Consider the following 15,169-nt stretch of genomic DNA (forward strand, 5'->3'; position numbering starts at 1 on the left):
CATGGCCCCCATCCCAACGTCCCCCCTAATTGCTCTTCTCAACTTTCCAGCGAGGGAAGCCTCCAGGAGTACACAAGGCCTGATTTTCCCAATTCTCCTAGGAGCCAAACTTAACCTAGCCAAAGCTTGGAAAAAACAGACTGTCTCCACGCTACTAGCGAAAAGAAAAATTTCCTGGATTATGACACAAGAGAATATGGCTTGTGTACTCCTGGACCGCACCGAAAAATTCAAAAAAAAGTCTGGGAACCCTGGGTAACTTTCATAGGTGTTCCCCTAAACCCCTGACCTCAAAGCGACTACGCTCTCTCCCATTCTCCCCCAGTCGGCTCACCTCCTTCTCCTCTCTCTCAACATTACTTCTTTCTTCTCATCCTCTTTTCCTCTTTCCTTTGGTAATCGGCTTCGGCCATCACCTTTACGGACCTAGCTAATTTAAGTGTTTAGTCTCATTATGGTAATTGGCACTCTTTACCCATCAATATCTTCATGTTACATGATAAAACAATGATTTTCCCTTTGCTTCCCTTCATCCGATTAGTTTTATATATTATATTTTCTCTGGGTCTATTCCCATGTTCAAAGAACGCTGCACAACAATTAGATGCCATCCAGGTGTCGGAGCCAGGGAATGGGGAGCATCAGCCACAGTGTGTTCCCATTTGGGGTGGCAGGTTAGCTCCTCCATTCCCCTGGGCCCAACACCCTCATGGTGACCAGTTGTTCAGCACCATATTACTCTACCATTCCCGAGTTCAATGATTGTGATGTACGTTACATGTTTATGTTGCGATTTCTACATGCCTTACATCCATGGATTTTTTCCGACGGATGTTGGCTCAAACTTGTCTTGCATACACACGGTCACACAAATCTTGTCGGAAATTTCAAACAACACATACGACGAGCCGAGAAAAATTAATATCAATAGCAAGTGCGTCACTTCTGCTTGATTCGGAGCATGCATGAAACTTTGTGCGTCAGAATTGTTTACGACAATGGATTTTGTGACGGAAATTCCGATGGAAAATGTTCGATGGAGCCTACACATGGTCGAAATTTCCGACAACAAGCTCCCATCGAACATTTTCCGTCTGCAAATCCGACCGTGTGTACGGGGCATAATGGTCCCACATATTCTTCTGTACTTTGTATTTTATATTGAATAAATATATTGAAACATAAATAATGGCTATATGGTGTAACTCTCCAACAGATAATGAAAACTAACTTTTTTGGGGTACACTGACCCACTGTGATTCTCCCCTGACAGTGGAAGTAAGGCATACAGTACATATATGGTTCTGCTAATCTTTCCCTCTATTCTTTAAAATTCACCTGGGAAGTCAGAAATGGCCCACATTTTACAAGCCTTGTTCTAAATCAATATCATTATTTGCTATTATTCAGCAATTTATAGTAACCTTAATTGCTCAAGATTCCCGAGATGATTTTTTTTTTTTTTTATAGGATTCATTTCAAAGTCGGTTAAAGAGAACTTGATCAACCACCTTGGGAATGAAATATGAATTGCACAACCTATTCATCAAAATAGCTCACACATTGTATGCAATGTTGCAATGTTATGAATTACAGAACAGGTCTACTCTAGGAGGATAATCATTGATGTATTCAAGTTCACACGTTAATTTTAAAGTGCAAATCAAGGACTGACTTGTTCTTACAGGAGATGCTACTAGAAAAAAAAAAGTGTAGCTCAGTTCTGTTTACTTCAATAATAATTGAAATTGATTTGATGTGACCATACTTGTTTTGAAGAGGATGTGGCAGATCTCTTATCACTCTTGTCCTCAGGACACGCCCACCCTCAAAACCACCTTGTTAGTTTGGAGGCCATCCTGTAAACCCTTTCCTACAAGTTTGAAGTTACTTGTTAATAATACAAACAAACACTTAAGAGGGAAGACATACACACCCAATGGGCATTTGATCATGGCATGAATCATTAAATTGGAGCATATTTAAGCTGTGTGTGGCTGCCTTTCGTGAGGAAAACTTAGAAGTGATTGCTGAAAATGAAGAGAAAGTGGAGATTCCACATATTTGAAATGATACGCAGAATCTGACTGGTTTGAGGCACACCTTTTCGTTTGTCCACATTTCAAATCCCTTATAGCAGTGTGGCTGCTTTGGATATAGTTATGTTGATTTATTTTATTCAGAATATTAATATGCAGACTTGATCAGCAAACTACAGGTAAAGAACATTACTGATACACAAAAGTCAACCACTTCAGGTATGTTATCCCGTAACTGGTTTTCTTTGATGTTTAGCAGGAATGCACACTGCATGTCTGCTGTACAGTTAGTTATTAGATGAAGAACCTGCAAATCTGTATTTGAAATATTATCCAGAAAATAAAGCAGAGAAATGAAGAAAAAAAAAAGCAAGCTGAAAGTTGACAGCAGGAAAACTCCAATATTTGGTCAAAAGTATTTAAAGATATATAATGATTTTTCGTTAAAGTTGAACTTCAGACAAAAAGCTATAATCAGAACTAAATATACATACAATGGTAAAGTTTTAACTTTTAGGGGATTTCCATGTTTAACAACCAGCCATGTAATCCAGATAGCATTTGCTGGACAGCACAGCAAAGTCAGCAGGGCTAATGAACTGCAAGAGGACTTAGACCCCCTCAGTTTATGGACTAGACAAAGGAGAATCATCACAATGATGATAAAACTTCTAGTCTAAATGTTGCTCTGCAGGGAATTTCAGGAGTCTGATATCAAGACACAGACTCGGGTACTTACAATAGCTGCATTTACAAATACATTTAAAGTTAAAGGAAGTCCTATTGGTTAAAGCTCTGCATTTGAGTTCCTTGGTCTGTATACCCTTGGTGGTCAATATGATAGAGTTTCCGTCTCCCTGTAAGATTTTGTATTTAATATTACATAGATTGAAAATGGTAGTGTACAAGCATGCTAAGAAGGGCTTAAACACCCAAAAAGTCTAGACAGACAGGAACAGAGTGGAGAATAATTTCAGGAAGATTTTGCTGTTGAAGTATTCAACACATTTAAGAGGCTAGGAACTGACACAGTCCATAAGGTCATACCTATATGACTTTTTGGTAGAATAACCCTCTAATTTTCTCAAATGAGTATATGGCTGCATAAGTTTATGTTAATATATTTACCTGGAGTTTAGCTTTCAGAGAAAGATGTTAATAGCACATTAGAAGAATAATTCATAATTAGCAGTAGTACCTTTCAAGTTCTTTAGGTTTAAATTTCCACCACGTTTCTGGTTCACGAAATGTTACTTTGTATTTGTGTTTCATGGCCTAATAACAAAAAATGTCAAATTCATTGATAAACAGAAATGAGCAAATACAATTAGTTTTATAAATGTTGTATGCATCGTAAGCATGACAGATTTCAATACATAAAAGGAGCTACAATCAGTAACCTTTGGAGTTTTTCAGTGCATTTAGCATGTACTATGTCTAAATATCATGTCTAATACCTATTTTATTTATCTATGCTGTTAACTTCCTGCCTCCTGGCCACATTTGCCAAATCGAAGGTAAACTTTAGTATGCCAGTCTACGCTTGTCAGTTTTAGATGCAAGCTAACTAGTTGCCTGCTTGTAACTTAAGAGGACCATACAAATGACATACCAGCTTCAAAAATTTCATTCAGCTTTATTCTGAGAAATGCAAGCATACTCTATCTGCTAAACTATGCAAAAATAATATATTAAAGTGAAACGTGATCACATTGCATGTAAATAAAACGTAAATCAACTTTCTCACTATTGCCTACTACCTGAAGCTGCAGTACCTAAACCATAACATCAAGTGTCACACCTATGTGAGCTCAGCCATCATGTTCTAAAGGCATGGCCATTAGTATGGAGTTGCCCTTTCTTCTCATTTTGCATCTATAACTTGCTGCACTCTCTTGAGAAGGCTTCCACAAGATTTTGGAGCATGTCTGTGGGAAATTGTGCCCAGTCAGGCAAAAAGAGCATTCTTGAAGTCAGGAGAAGACCTGGATTGCAATTGGCAATTTATTTAATTCTAAAGGTGCTTAAAGAGGTTCACAACAGGACTCTGTGAAGGACATTTCATTTCCTCCACACCAAACCATGTCTTTCTGGACCTGGCTTTGTGCATAGTCATGATGGAACAGAAAAGGGCCTTCATCAAACAGATGCAATAAGACTGGAAGTGCACAATTATCTAAAATGTGTTTTTATGCTACAGAATTAACAACAGACTTTACTGGAAGCACCTGAATGTAATCATTTGGAAAGGTTCCATACAAAAAGTGTGATGATTAGGCATGCACAAACGTTGACCATATAATGCATTACTAAACACATCTAGCAACAAATGTCCATGGAAATAAACTAAAATGACAACATTGTGAGTGCATTTGTGAAAAAAAAAAAACGCCAAAATTGTCACATGAAAGTGATAAATATGTCCATAATTTTGTCCTTTGGACTATTTACTATGAAGTGTGCTTTGCCACCAAATTCACCTAAACAATGAAAGTGCACGAGCTTGTTCTCATTATACTGTAGATCCCAGATTGGAGCACAGCTTTCCCAATTTGAAACCTGTGTGTATCTTATTTATCAAGGTCTTTACGATTCGTCTGTAAACCCAGCCAATCATATTTAAACATAAACAAAGCAGACTGTTCCAATAAACTACACTTTGGTAAATATAGCTTGAAGTAGAAGTTCACCCAAAGAAACTAACTCTAAAGCTACTGGCAGCCACATTCTAAGACTAATCTATCTAACATACCTTTTCTGCAGCTGATCCGGTCTCCAGCAGCGGATGCTGTGTGCAGGAGAGAACCAACAACAGCTGGGAAATACCTGGGAAGTGACATCACCCATAGAGTTACTCTGGGGCTTCTGTTATCGGTTGCCTCTCCTGCACAGAGAAGCCACCGCTGACAGCTTAGTGTGGTACTGTACCTGGGTGGCTACACAAAAATAGGATTTTTCCTAGAGGATACCTGTAAAATCCTTTTCTTGGAGTACATCACGGGACACGGAGCAGCTATAGTAACTACTATTTGGGTTACACGCCACCTATAGGTGAATGAACACTGCCACACCCAAAAGACAGGAAGTCCCCCCTCTATATAACCCCTCTTATACAGGAAGTACCTCAGTTTTGTAGCAAGCAATTGCCAAAAGAGGGCAGGGGGCCTCTGTGTCCCGTGATGTACTCCAAGAAAAAGATTTTACAGGTAAGCTGTAGGAAAAAATCAAATTTTCTTTATCGTACATCACAGGACACAGAGCAGCTATAGTAATTACTATCTGGGATGTCCCAAAGCAATGCCCCTGAGGAGAGGGAGACACCATCATAGAAACTGCCACCAAAGAAGGACCTACTATGCTATTTATAATACGCTGAAGCCAAAGGCAGTATCTTCTACGTGATTGACATCGACCTGGTAAAAACCCTGTATAAACAAAAGACCCAATAGTGGTCTTGTACACCTGGCCCACTGACATCCAATGATGGATGGCCCAAGATACTCCCACACCTGGTAGAGAATCTCTCCCCAGAAAAAAAATTATTTTTTTGCCATTTAAACCATAGACATCATTGATAAACTGGCAGATCCACTGCTAAATATTCGACCTGGATGCCACCTGCCCTTCCTGGGCTCTTCTGGCAGCACAAACCTCTAGAGTAGGTAGCAATCTTTCTCCTGCCAACTGTGGACTAGGAGAAAAATAAAAGGCAAGACACTGTCCTGATTCAAGTGAAAACTAGAAACCACTTTAGGCAATAAAAATGGATGAGGAACAACATCACCTTATGATGCAAGACCAAAAATGGCTCCTGCATGAAAGAGCCGCTAACTCTGACACTCCACTTCATGACGCGATACCAAAGAAGCCACCGTCTGAGATAAAAGAACCAACAGAACCCCTGATTGGTTCAAAAAGTGGCCTCTGCAAGGACAGTCAAGATCAAATCAAGTCCCAAGGACACAAGAATGGTCTGACAGGCGGGACTGTCCAAGTTACATGCTGTATGAGGTATGAAACAGGGAGTGAGAAACGGCTTCATGAAAAAAATGGATAGGGACAGACTCTGACCCTTAACATTACTTAAGGCCAAACTCCTTTCCTCTACTGATTGGAGAAAGAAAAAAGATCCCACAAGCACATATTTCTGTGGGTGCCACTTCCTGGCTTCACGCCAGGCAAACAAATATTTTTAAGTCCTGTAATTGAAGTTCCCCGAAGCTGGCTTCCAGGGGCTCAACAGTGCTGAGATACAGGACTCAACACCATCAGGTCCCACTGGACTGGGAGTGTCCAAAGGAGCAACCCCCGCAAGACTCGCTATGCCTGTGTACCAAGCCCCCTGGGCTAATTCGGCCAACACTAATATCAGAGTTACCACCTTACGGATTCTTTGCAAAAGATGTGGCAGAATCCAAAATGGGAAAAAAGTCAAATAAGGGAGAACCAGACCTTAAGGTGTTACCAGTACATGTACCCTTATTGGCAGTGGGACTCTTGTCCCGGACACACCTGTCCCAAACTGTTGTAGAACTTGTAATCTAGTAGATTCCCCTGCAGAGTTCTCCTTGCCACTATCCTATACCTGGAATATATATTGGCGATAGAGACAACTTTTGTACTGTCCCAGACAGAATGTGGTACACCTCCCTGAGTCGCATGACCTCTGGTGGCACCCTGGTGGTTGAGATAGCCCACTGAACTGTAGCCAGCCTCAAGTCAACTTAGAGAGACTGGCATCAGTGTAGGGCTGGGGGAAAAAATCGATTTAAATCTTGAATCGAGTTGAGAGGTCAAATCGATTCAAAATGTAAGCAAATCGATTTTCTTTTTCACCGCGCCGGTCCTGAGGAGCTGCGGGCAGGAGTTTTTAGGCGAGGACTAGGCCGAAGCTGCGGCCTCGCCTAAAAACTCCTGCCCGCAGCTCCTCAGGACCGGCGCGGTGTCCATAAAAAACAAAAAACAAAAAAACAACTCGATTCAAATCGTGAATAGCGTTTTTTTTTTTTTTGTTTTTTTTTAGAAAATCGCAGATTTTTTTGGGGGGGGAAAATCTCACAGCCCTACATCAGTGGCTATTATTTTTCAAATTCCTGAAAAGGAGGAATATCAAGCACCAATTTCTGCTCTGCAACCCCCCGGAAACTGAGCCTTCCGGCAATGCAATGCCTGTTTTTTCAAGTTCCAGACAGAGAATGAACCTCTACCAAGACCTGGAGTAGGGCTGTATGTAGAGAATGTGCTTTGACCTAAACACAGCTTCCTCCTGTAGAAATATATCAAAGGAATTGACTGCTTTCTGGGTAAAGAGTATTGAGGTGTCTTCAGCGAGCTAGACACTTTGAGAACCCTTCGGAGCTGTGGCCAACCCAAAGGGAAGATTCACAAAAAAAAAAAAACGGCTTTCCACTGCAATTACAGAAATCTTTGATGAGCCTGGAAACAAACCGCCACGCGAAGATGTCCGTTTACAGATGATTATGGACCCCGAAATCTACCTCTTGCAGAGAGGTCATCACTGAACAGTCTAGCCTATCTGAAACAGAACGATGTTCAGCGGCTTGAGATCTTAAGATAGACCTCATGTCCCTATTTGGCTTTGGAACTGCTACCATTTAATTGTCTCACAATAATGAGCCCATAACTTCTGCTCCAAGAACAAATGCAAGGCAAAAGACTGATAACTCTGTGACAGACCCAAGAGGTGCACTACCAAGTTTCTGCCAGCTAAAGATGGAACAAACCACCTCAGAGATTGCCCTAAGATTTTCTGGCCTGAAATACTCTCAAAAACCAGCAGCCTCAGATGCCTGCCTCATCCACGTGGGGAAAGCCTATAGCATCTGGTATCCCCGGGCAGTCTCCCATCTATATACTAACCAGGCTTGATCCTGCTTAGGCTTCAATCAACCGAGATCAGGCACGATCAAGGTGATGTAGCCGCAGTCTGGCGAAATATGAATGTGCCAGGAAACACTGCAATGCTAAACACCACAGTGGCTCAGATGCACCCGAAACCACTGTCCATAGGGGGATATGGACCTGAGAGCGGTGCCCCTGCTTACCCCGGCTGCCTCTCTTTTCTGGAACCATTTAACTGGTAGAACAGGTAAATAATGCAGCAACTATATTATCCAACCTAATATACAGTCCTCCAAGGATGCAGGCCTAAAAACATGTTGGTTTACCACTATGCAACCCCTTAGGTATGCAAACATGCAGGTATACAAGTAGTCATGCCATTCATGCATTTATGTATGCAGTACAAGGTCAATATGCACACATGCATGTACCCCCAGGCAAACAAGCACCCTGGCAAATAAGACCCATATGCATGTAGTCCTATGCAAATAAGCACATATGTATGTAGTTCCAGGAAAACAAGTACAAATGTATAAAGCTTAATGTAAATAAACATATGTATGCAGCACAAATGAAAACATGCCAGCATGTGTTTAACCACTTCCCGCCCGCCCTATAGCGGATTGACGTCCGGGAAGTGGTTCTGTTATCCTGACTGGACGTCATATGACGTCCAGCAGGATAACATGCCGCAGCGCGCCCCCGGGGGCGCGCATCGCGGCGATCGGTGGAGCGGTGTGTCAGTCTGACACACCGCTACACTGATCTTGGTAAAAAGCCTCCTGCGGAGGCTCTTTACGTGATCAGCCGTGTCCAATCACGGCTGATCACGCTGTCAATAGGAAGAGCCGTTGATCGGCTCTTCCTCACTCGCGTCTGACAGACGCAAGTAGAGGAGAGCCGATCGGTGGCTCTCCTGGCAGGGGGGTCTGCGCTGATTGTTTATCAGCGCAGCCCCCCCACAGATCACCACACTGGACCACCAGGGATAGCCACTAGGACCACCAGGGAAGGGGCAACATGTGGATGGCCAGGTATGTACCCCATGGCCATCCACATGTGCCCAATCTGTGCCAATCAGTGCCCACAAATGGACAAACAAGTAATGCCATCAGTGCCACCCATCAGTGTCCATTCATGCCACCTGTCAGTGCCCATCCGTGCCCATCTATCAGTGCCCATCTGTGCCAACTATCAGTGCCACCCATAAGTAACCATCAATGCCACCTACGAGTGCCCATCAATGCCACCTATGAGTGCCCATCAGTGCCGCCTATAAGTGCCCATCCGTGCCACCTATGAGTGCCCATCCGTGCAACCTATGAGTGCCCATCCGTGCCACCTATGAGTGCCCATCCGTGCAACCTATGAGTGCCCATCCGTGCCGCATACCAGTGCCACCTATCAGTGCCCATCAGTGCCACCTATCAGTGCCCATCAGTAAAGCCTATCAGTGCCCATCATCAGTGCCCGTCAGTGCCACCTCATCAGTGCCACCTCATCGGTGCCCATCAGTGCCGCCGTATCAGTGCCCGTCATTGAAGAAGAAAACGTACTTATTTACAAAAAGTTTTAACAGAAACAAAGAAAAACTTGTTTTTTTTCAAAATTTTCGGTCTTTTTTTATTTGTTGCGCAAAAAATAAAAACCGCAAAGGTGATCAAATACCACCAAAAGAAAGCTCTATTTGTGGGAACAAAATGATAAAAAATTTGTTTGGGTACAGTGTAGCATGACCGCGCAATTGGCATTCAAATTGCGACAGCGCTGAAAGCTGAAAATTGGTCTGGGCAGGAAGGTGTCTAAGTGCCTGGTATTGAAGTGGTTAAGCAATATGCATCTATGGAAGCATGTATTTATGGAAGCATGTGCTTATGCAACTATGCATTTAGCCAAAATATGAAAGCGTGTGCTGTACACACCCATTCGTGCAACATGTGCCCAAGGAAACAAGCATTTTTGCAATAAGCAAGCATGTGTTTATTAAACGCGTTTATGCAACATTAGGCAACACGTATCTATGCAGACATGTATAAACATGCATCTTTATGAGATCATGTATCTTTATGCGATCAAGTATCTTTATGCGACCATGTATCCTTATGCGATCATGTATAACCATGTATATATAAGCAAACATGTATAAACATGCATCTTTATGCAAACATGTATCTTTATGCGATCAAGTACCTTTATGCAACCATGTATCTTTATGCGACCATGTATCTTTATGCGATCATGTATAACCATGTATATCCAAGCAAACATGTATAAACATGCATCTTTATGCGACCATGCGTTCTGTGCAACCATGATCATGTATCTTTATGCAAACATATATTTATGCAAACATAAACATGCATCTTTGTGCAACCATGATCATGTATCTTTATGCAAACATGTTTAACCATGTATATTTATGTGAATATGTAAAAACATGCATCTTCAGCAACCAAACATGTATCCTTAGCAACTGTGCGTTACAGTTAGTTTGCAAGCAAGCACCTGCTTAACTGCAGTTTGCCCCATACTAGACCTGCAGGATTTAGCAAAGCACATGTGCACTACACTGGAGATACAACTCCTTAAAATGCACCCATGCTCATGTTTTTCCAAACGTGTATATTTAAACATGCATTTAAGCAACAAGTTTGCAAGTATGTATAGTACGCTGCACCTACCTACAGAGCAGTCAACAACACTTTAAAGTGAACTGCTAAATATCCAGAGGTGTATCAAGTTAGTTGTACAGTCCCCCTGGATAAGCAGTAAATATGCAGCATATAATCATGATTTGTCTGTCACACAGTTCTCCCATAGTAAGTACTCACACTTTGTTAGTATTCTTAGGCTGCTGCTATGTCTCCAGAGGCCTACTGAACCTGTTGCCACATGGCATGGCGGCCTTTCCTGCCTATATAAAAATAGGCCATACTGAGCGAGCCTGCGCCCTCTAGTGGCTGGAGGAGAAACAGCAGCCCCCATGAGTAAGAGTACATAGCATGATTACACAGCACACTGCTCCCAGTGGCCACCGGGAGAACAGACAGTCAGAACTTTTTTTTTTTTAAAGGGAAACTGCAAACAAATGCAGAGTTACCATTCCTGCTGCAGGACTCTGAACATAACAGGAGTCCAATATTCACCCATCATGGCGAGCTTTGTCATAAAAGACCATTTAGAGACTGGGTCCCCCCCTTAATCTGGGGTCCACTCCCCTGGACCTGTATAGCACCCTGCAGGAAAGCGCTTAGTCAGAACAAACACTGCACAGGGTTCCATTACGCAGGGTCCAGCGCTGTAAGGCTGCATTACAGGCAAACCTCGAGGAATCTTCTCTCCTTCCAATGAGGCTCAGGTACCATCAATTTTGGCTAGCAGCTTTTTCGAATGGATCTGATTGACATCCATGATTCTTAATAGAACCGTCCAGACCTCCAAGTATGCTCCAAGAGCACATGTATCACATCAGTGACCACCACCTTAAAGACACTGGCGAAAAACTGAGGTACTTCCTGTATAGAAGAGGTTATATAGAGGGGGCACTTCCTGTCTTTTGGTTGTGCCAGTGTCCATTCACCTATAGGTGGCGTATAACTCAGATAGTAATTACTATAGCTGCTCTGTGTCCCATGATGTACGATAATGAAAAGGTATGTATAGTGATTTCTTCTTTACAGGGCTAGATAAATTAGTTTTAGAATGTGGCTGCTAGTAGGTTTAGGGTTAGTTAGGTTTTGGGTGAACTACTTTAATGAGGGTTTTTTTTTTTTTTTTTAGTTTTGACGTGGAGAGAGATTAGAAAGTCTGTTTGTTTTTTTTTTAATTGCTTTCTGTACCCTCTCTATTGGTCATGTTTACCAATATCATCTAAAGTGAAACTAAAAGAAAATCCCAAATTTTTGGTTGTCTTCAGAACAAGAATGGAAAGGAAATCTTTCATACCAGACGTTAGTTCTGGTGAACCTTGTGACAACCAGAGATTCCCTCAATTTGAAGGGATTTCCACTTAGTTCCTGGGGTTAAGAAAAGGGTTAAAACTCTCATTTACTCTAGAATTTAAAAAAAAGTTTTTCCTTTAGTTCTACTTTAATAATCACTTCTGCTTTTTAGTTCTTGTTATACAAATGTCAAAATGGAAACCTGAATTGGTTGTAAATACCAAACAACTACCACATCTAAATAACGAGTACAAATAAGTATAATTATATACAGTAGTGCTCATAAGTTTACATACCCTGGCAGAATTTATAATTTTTTGGCCAGTTTACAGAGAATATAACACAAAAACGTTTCTTTCAATAATGGTTAGTGTTTGGCTGAAGCCATTTATTATCAATCAACTGTGTTTACCCATTTTAAATCATAATCACAACAGAAACTACCCAAATGATCAAAAGTTTACATACCCCAGTTCCTAATACCGTGTATTGCCTTTAACATCAATGACAGCTTGAAATCTTTTGTGGTATTTGTGGATGAGGCTCTTTATCTTCTCAGTCAGTAAAGCTGCTCATTCCTCTTTGCAAAAAGCCTCCAGTTCCTGGAAATTCGTGGGCTGTCTTGCATGAACTGCAGGTTTGATACCTCCCCAGAGTGGCTCAATGATATTGAGGTCAGGAGACTGAGATGGCCACTCCAGAACCTTCAATTTATTCTGCTGTAGCATTCTCATGTTGGAATGTCCAACTACGCCCCATGCGCAGCTTCCTGGCTGATGAATGCAAATGTTCCTCCAGTATTTTTTGATAACATACTGCATTAATCTTGCCATCAATTTGGCCAAATTTCCTGTGCCTTTGTACTTCACACATCCCCAAAACATCAGTGATCCACCTCAGTGTTTCACAGTAGGAATGGTGTACCTTTCATCATAGGCCTTGATGACTCCTCTCCAAATGTAGCCTTTATGTTTGTAGCCAAAAAGCTCAATTTTAGTGTCATCATTCCAAATGACTTTGTGCCAGAAGTTTTGAGGCTTGTCTCTGTGCTGTTTGGCATATTGTAAGCGGGATACTTTGTGACATTTGCATAGTAATGGCTTTCTTCTGGCGACTCGACCTTGCAGCCCATATTTCTTCAAGTTCCTCCTTATTGTGCATCTTGAAACAGCCACACCACAAGTGCTCAAAGAGTCCTGTATTTCACCTGAAGTTATTTGTGGGTTTTTCTTTGCACCCCGAACAATTTTCCTCGCAGTTGTGGCTGACATTTTAGTTGGTCTACCTGACCGTGGTTTGGTTTCAACAGAACCCCTCATTTTCCACCTCATGATTACAGTTCGAACACTGCTGATTGGCATTCTCAATTCCTTGGATATCTTTTTATATCCCTTTCCTGTTTGATACAGTTTAACTAACTTTTCCTGCAGATCCTTTGACAATTCTTTTGCTTTCCCCGTGACTCAGAATCCAGAAACGTCAGTGCAGCACTGGATGAAAGATGCAAAGGTCTGTCAGGAGTCCAGAAACTCATTGACCTTTTATACACACACTAATTACAAGCAAACAGATCACAGTTGAGGATGGTTACCCTTAATATCCATTCAAATCCCTTTGTGTCAACTTGTGTGCATGTTATCAGGCCAAAATCACCAGGGTATGTAAACTTTTGATCAGGGTCATTTGGGTAGTTTTTGTTGCCATTATGATTTAGAAAGAGTAAACACAGTTGACTGATAATAAATGGCTTCAGCCAAACACTAACTATGAGTAAAAAAAAACGTTTTTGTGTTATTCATATTTTCTGAAAAATGGCCAAGAAATCAAATTCTGCCAGGGTATGTAAACCTATGAGCACAACTAACTATGAACAAAGAAAACGCTGGCAAAATATGAACAAAATAAGGAAAAACAAAATCAGGGATATAACAAATCGACATGTACAAATCTCATTCAGTTATTTCGGTTAGTTCAATGTCAAACTGTTCTGACCATAGAGACATATGGCTTCATTTCCCATCCTTGCAAGTTGGTATTGTCTATTATAATCGGTGAGACATTCTTCTCAAATGCATCTTTAGCTGAAACAAAAAAGTGATCTTATAAATGCCTGCTTTTGTGGTAGGGCATGAGTCAAAGTCAACAAGCAAACTGAAAAACTCAACAACAATAGGATAACAAAGAAAATGGTGTGTTTAAAAATATATATCAAACAAACCAGCTTGTGCAAAATGATCACCTTTCAGCTTACCTGACATTAAAAGAGTATTCCATTTAAAAATAACTGCCACACGATAAATTCTATAATTTAAAGTGAACCCTTATGATGTTAAAAGATGTAATGTAAACCGTCGGTAATGTACTTACCTTCCAGTTGCTGTCAACACCCAACATTTTTACAAAGTCTTGTGTGCATTTTAACCTCCCCACCCCAACCAAGTGACAGCATTCAGGCCTAGTGATTGGCCTCCCTTGTACCAAGCATTGTGCTGTGGGGAGACACAAGGAGTGTCACATATTGCCCCAACCCTGGGTGTAACAGGTAATTCTTCCGACTTTGGAGGTGGAGCATATTCCAATTTAAAGTGATTATAAACATGTTATATTCTTTTTTTTTTTTTTTTCAAATATAAAGTTTTTTATTGAAAATTTTTAGGAGAAGAGAAAGGAATACCGTGAGGGTATAATACAACAATGGTCAGTTTCAAAATTATAACAGCTATAACAGATGCATATGTTTTCAATAAAAGGCTCTCATTCTGTTTTCAGAGACGATAACATACCACATAGAATTATACCATTTGGCCCGCAGGCCAGTCCTGGCCACCTATATAGATCTATGTAACATTGTTATACTTTTTGATTGGTGTACTCCAACAGGCTGTCCACTACTTCATAACCCCAATATATCTGATGGAAATGGATGGCCATCTATTGACTGAATACTAGACCACCAATTGAAGAAATGGGTATGTGAAACGGGGGAATAGAGGAGGGAGGGTGTATATTCAACACAAGCGTGATGGACTGTGCAGGGATTCTGTCTCAAAATAAATCTGCATTAATGTGACTCTTAAGAATTTAGTAAGGTTTGTCCCTCATTGGACAAAATGAATATATTCCAGGATAACCAGATTTTGGAATGTTTGTCTTGTTTGTGTTGGGCAGTAAATACTAAATCTTCCAGTTTTTTAATGTCTTCTACTATGCGTAGCCACATTCCCACAGAGGGGGGTAAATTTTGTTTCCACAAGGCTGGAATACAAGACTTTGCCGCATTGAGCAAATGTCTTACAACTTATTTCTTGTACGACCGAGCTGGGATTG

General features: G+C 41.2%; 1 protein-coding gene across 6 annotated transcripts in view; it reads right to left on the reverse strand.

The window, feature by feature from the left end:
• The window catches only part of N4BP2 (NEDD4 binding protein 2), a 219,002-nt gene that overhangs the window by 108,244 nt on the left and 95,589 nt on the right, over window positions 1–15,169 (reverse strand). For all 6 annotated transcript variants that reach the window (XM_073608577.1, XM_073608554.1, XM_073608569.1 and 3 more), the window contains 2 exons: window positions 13,835–13,923; window positions 3,238–3,314 (listed from right to left, as the gene is read on the reverse strand). In XM_073608577.1, coding sequence (XP_073464678.1) covers window positions 3,238–3,314; window positions 13,835–13,923 — 166 coding nt within the window. The remainder of the gene's footprint in view (window positions 1–3,237; window positions 3,315–13,834; window positions 13,924–15,169) is intronic.

This window comes from Aquarana catesbeiana, linkage group LG01 (assembly GCF_042186555.1).
Source record: "Aquarana catesbeiana isolate 2022-GZ linkage group LG01, ASM4218655v1, whole genome shotgun sequence".
Classification (NCBI taxonomy): domain Eukaryota; kingdom Metazoa; phylum Chordata; class Amphibia; order Anura; family Ranidae; genus Aquarana; species Aquarana catesbeiana.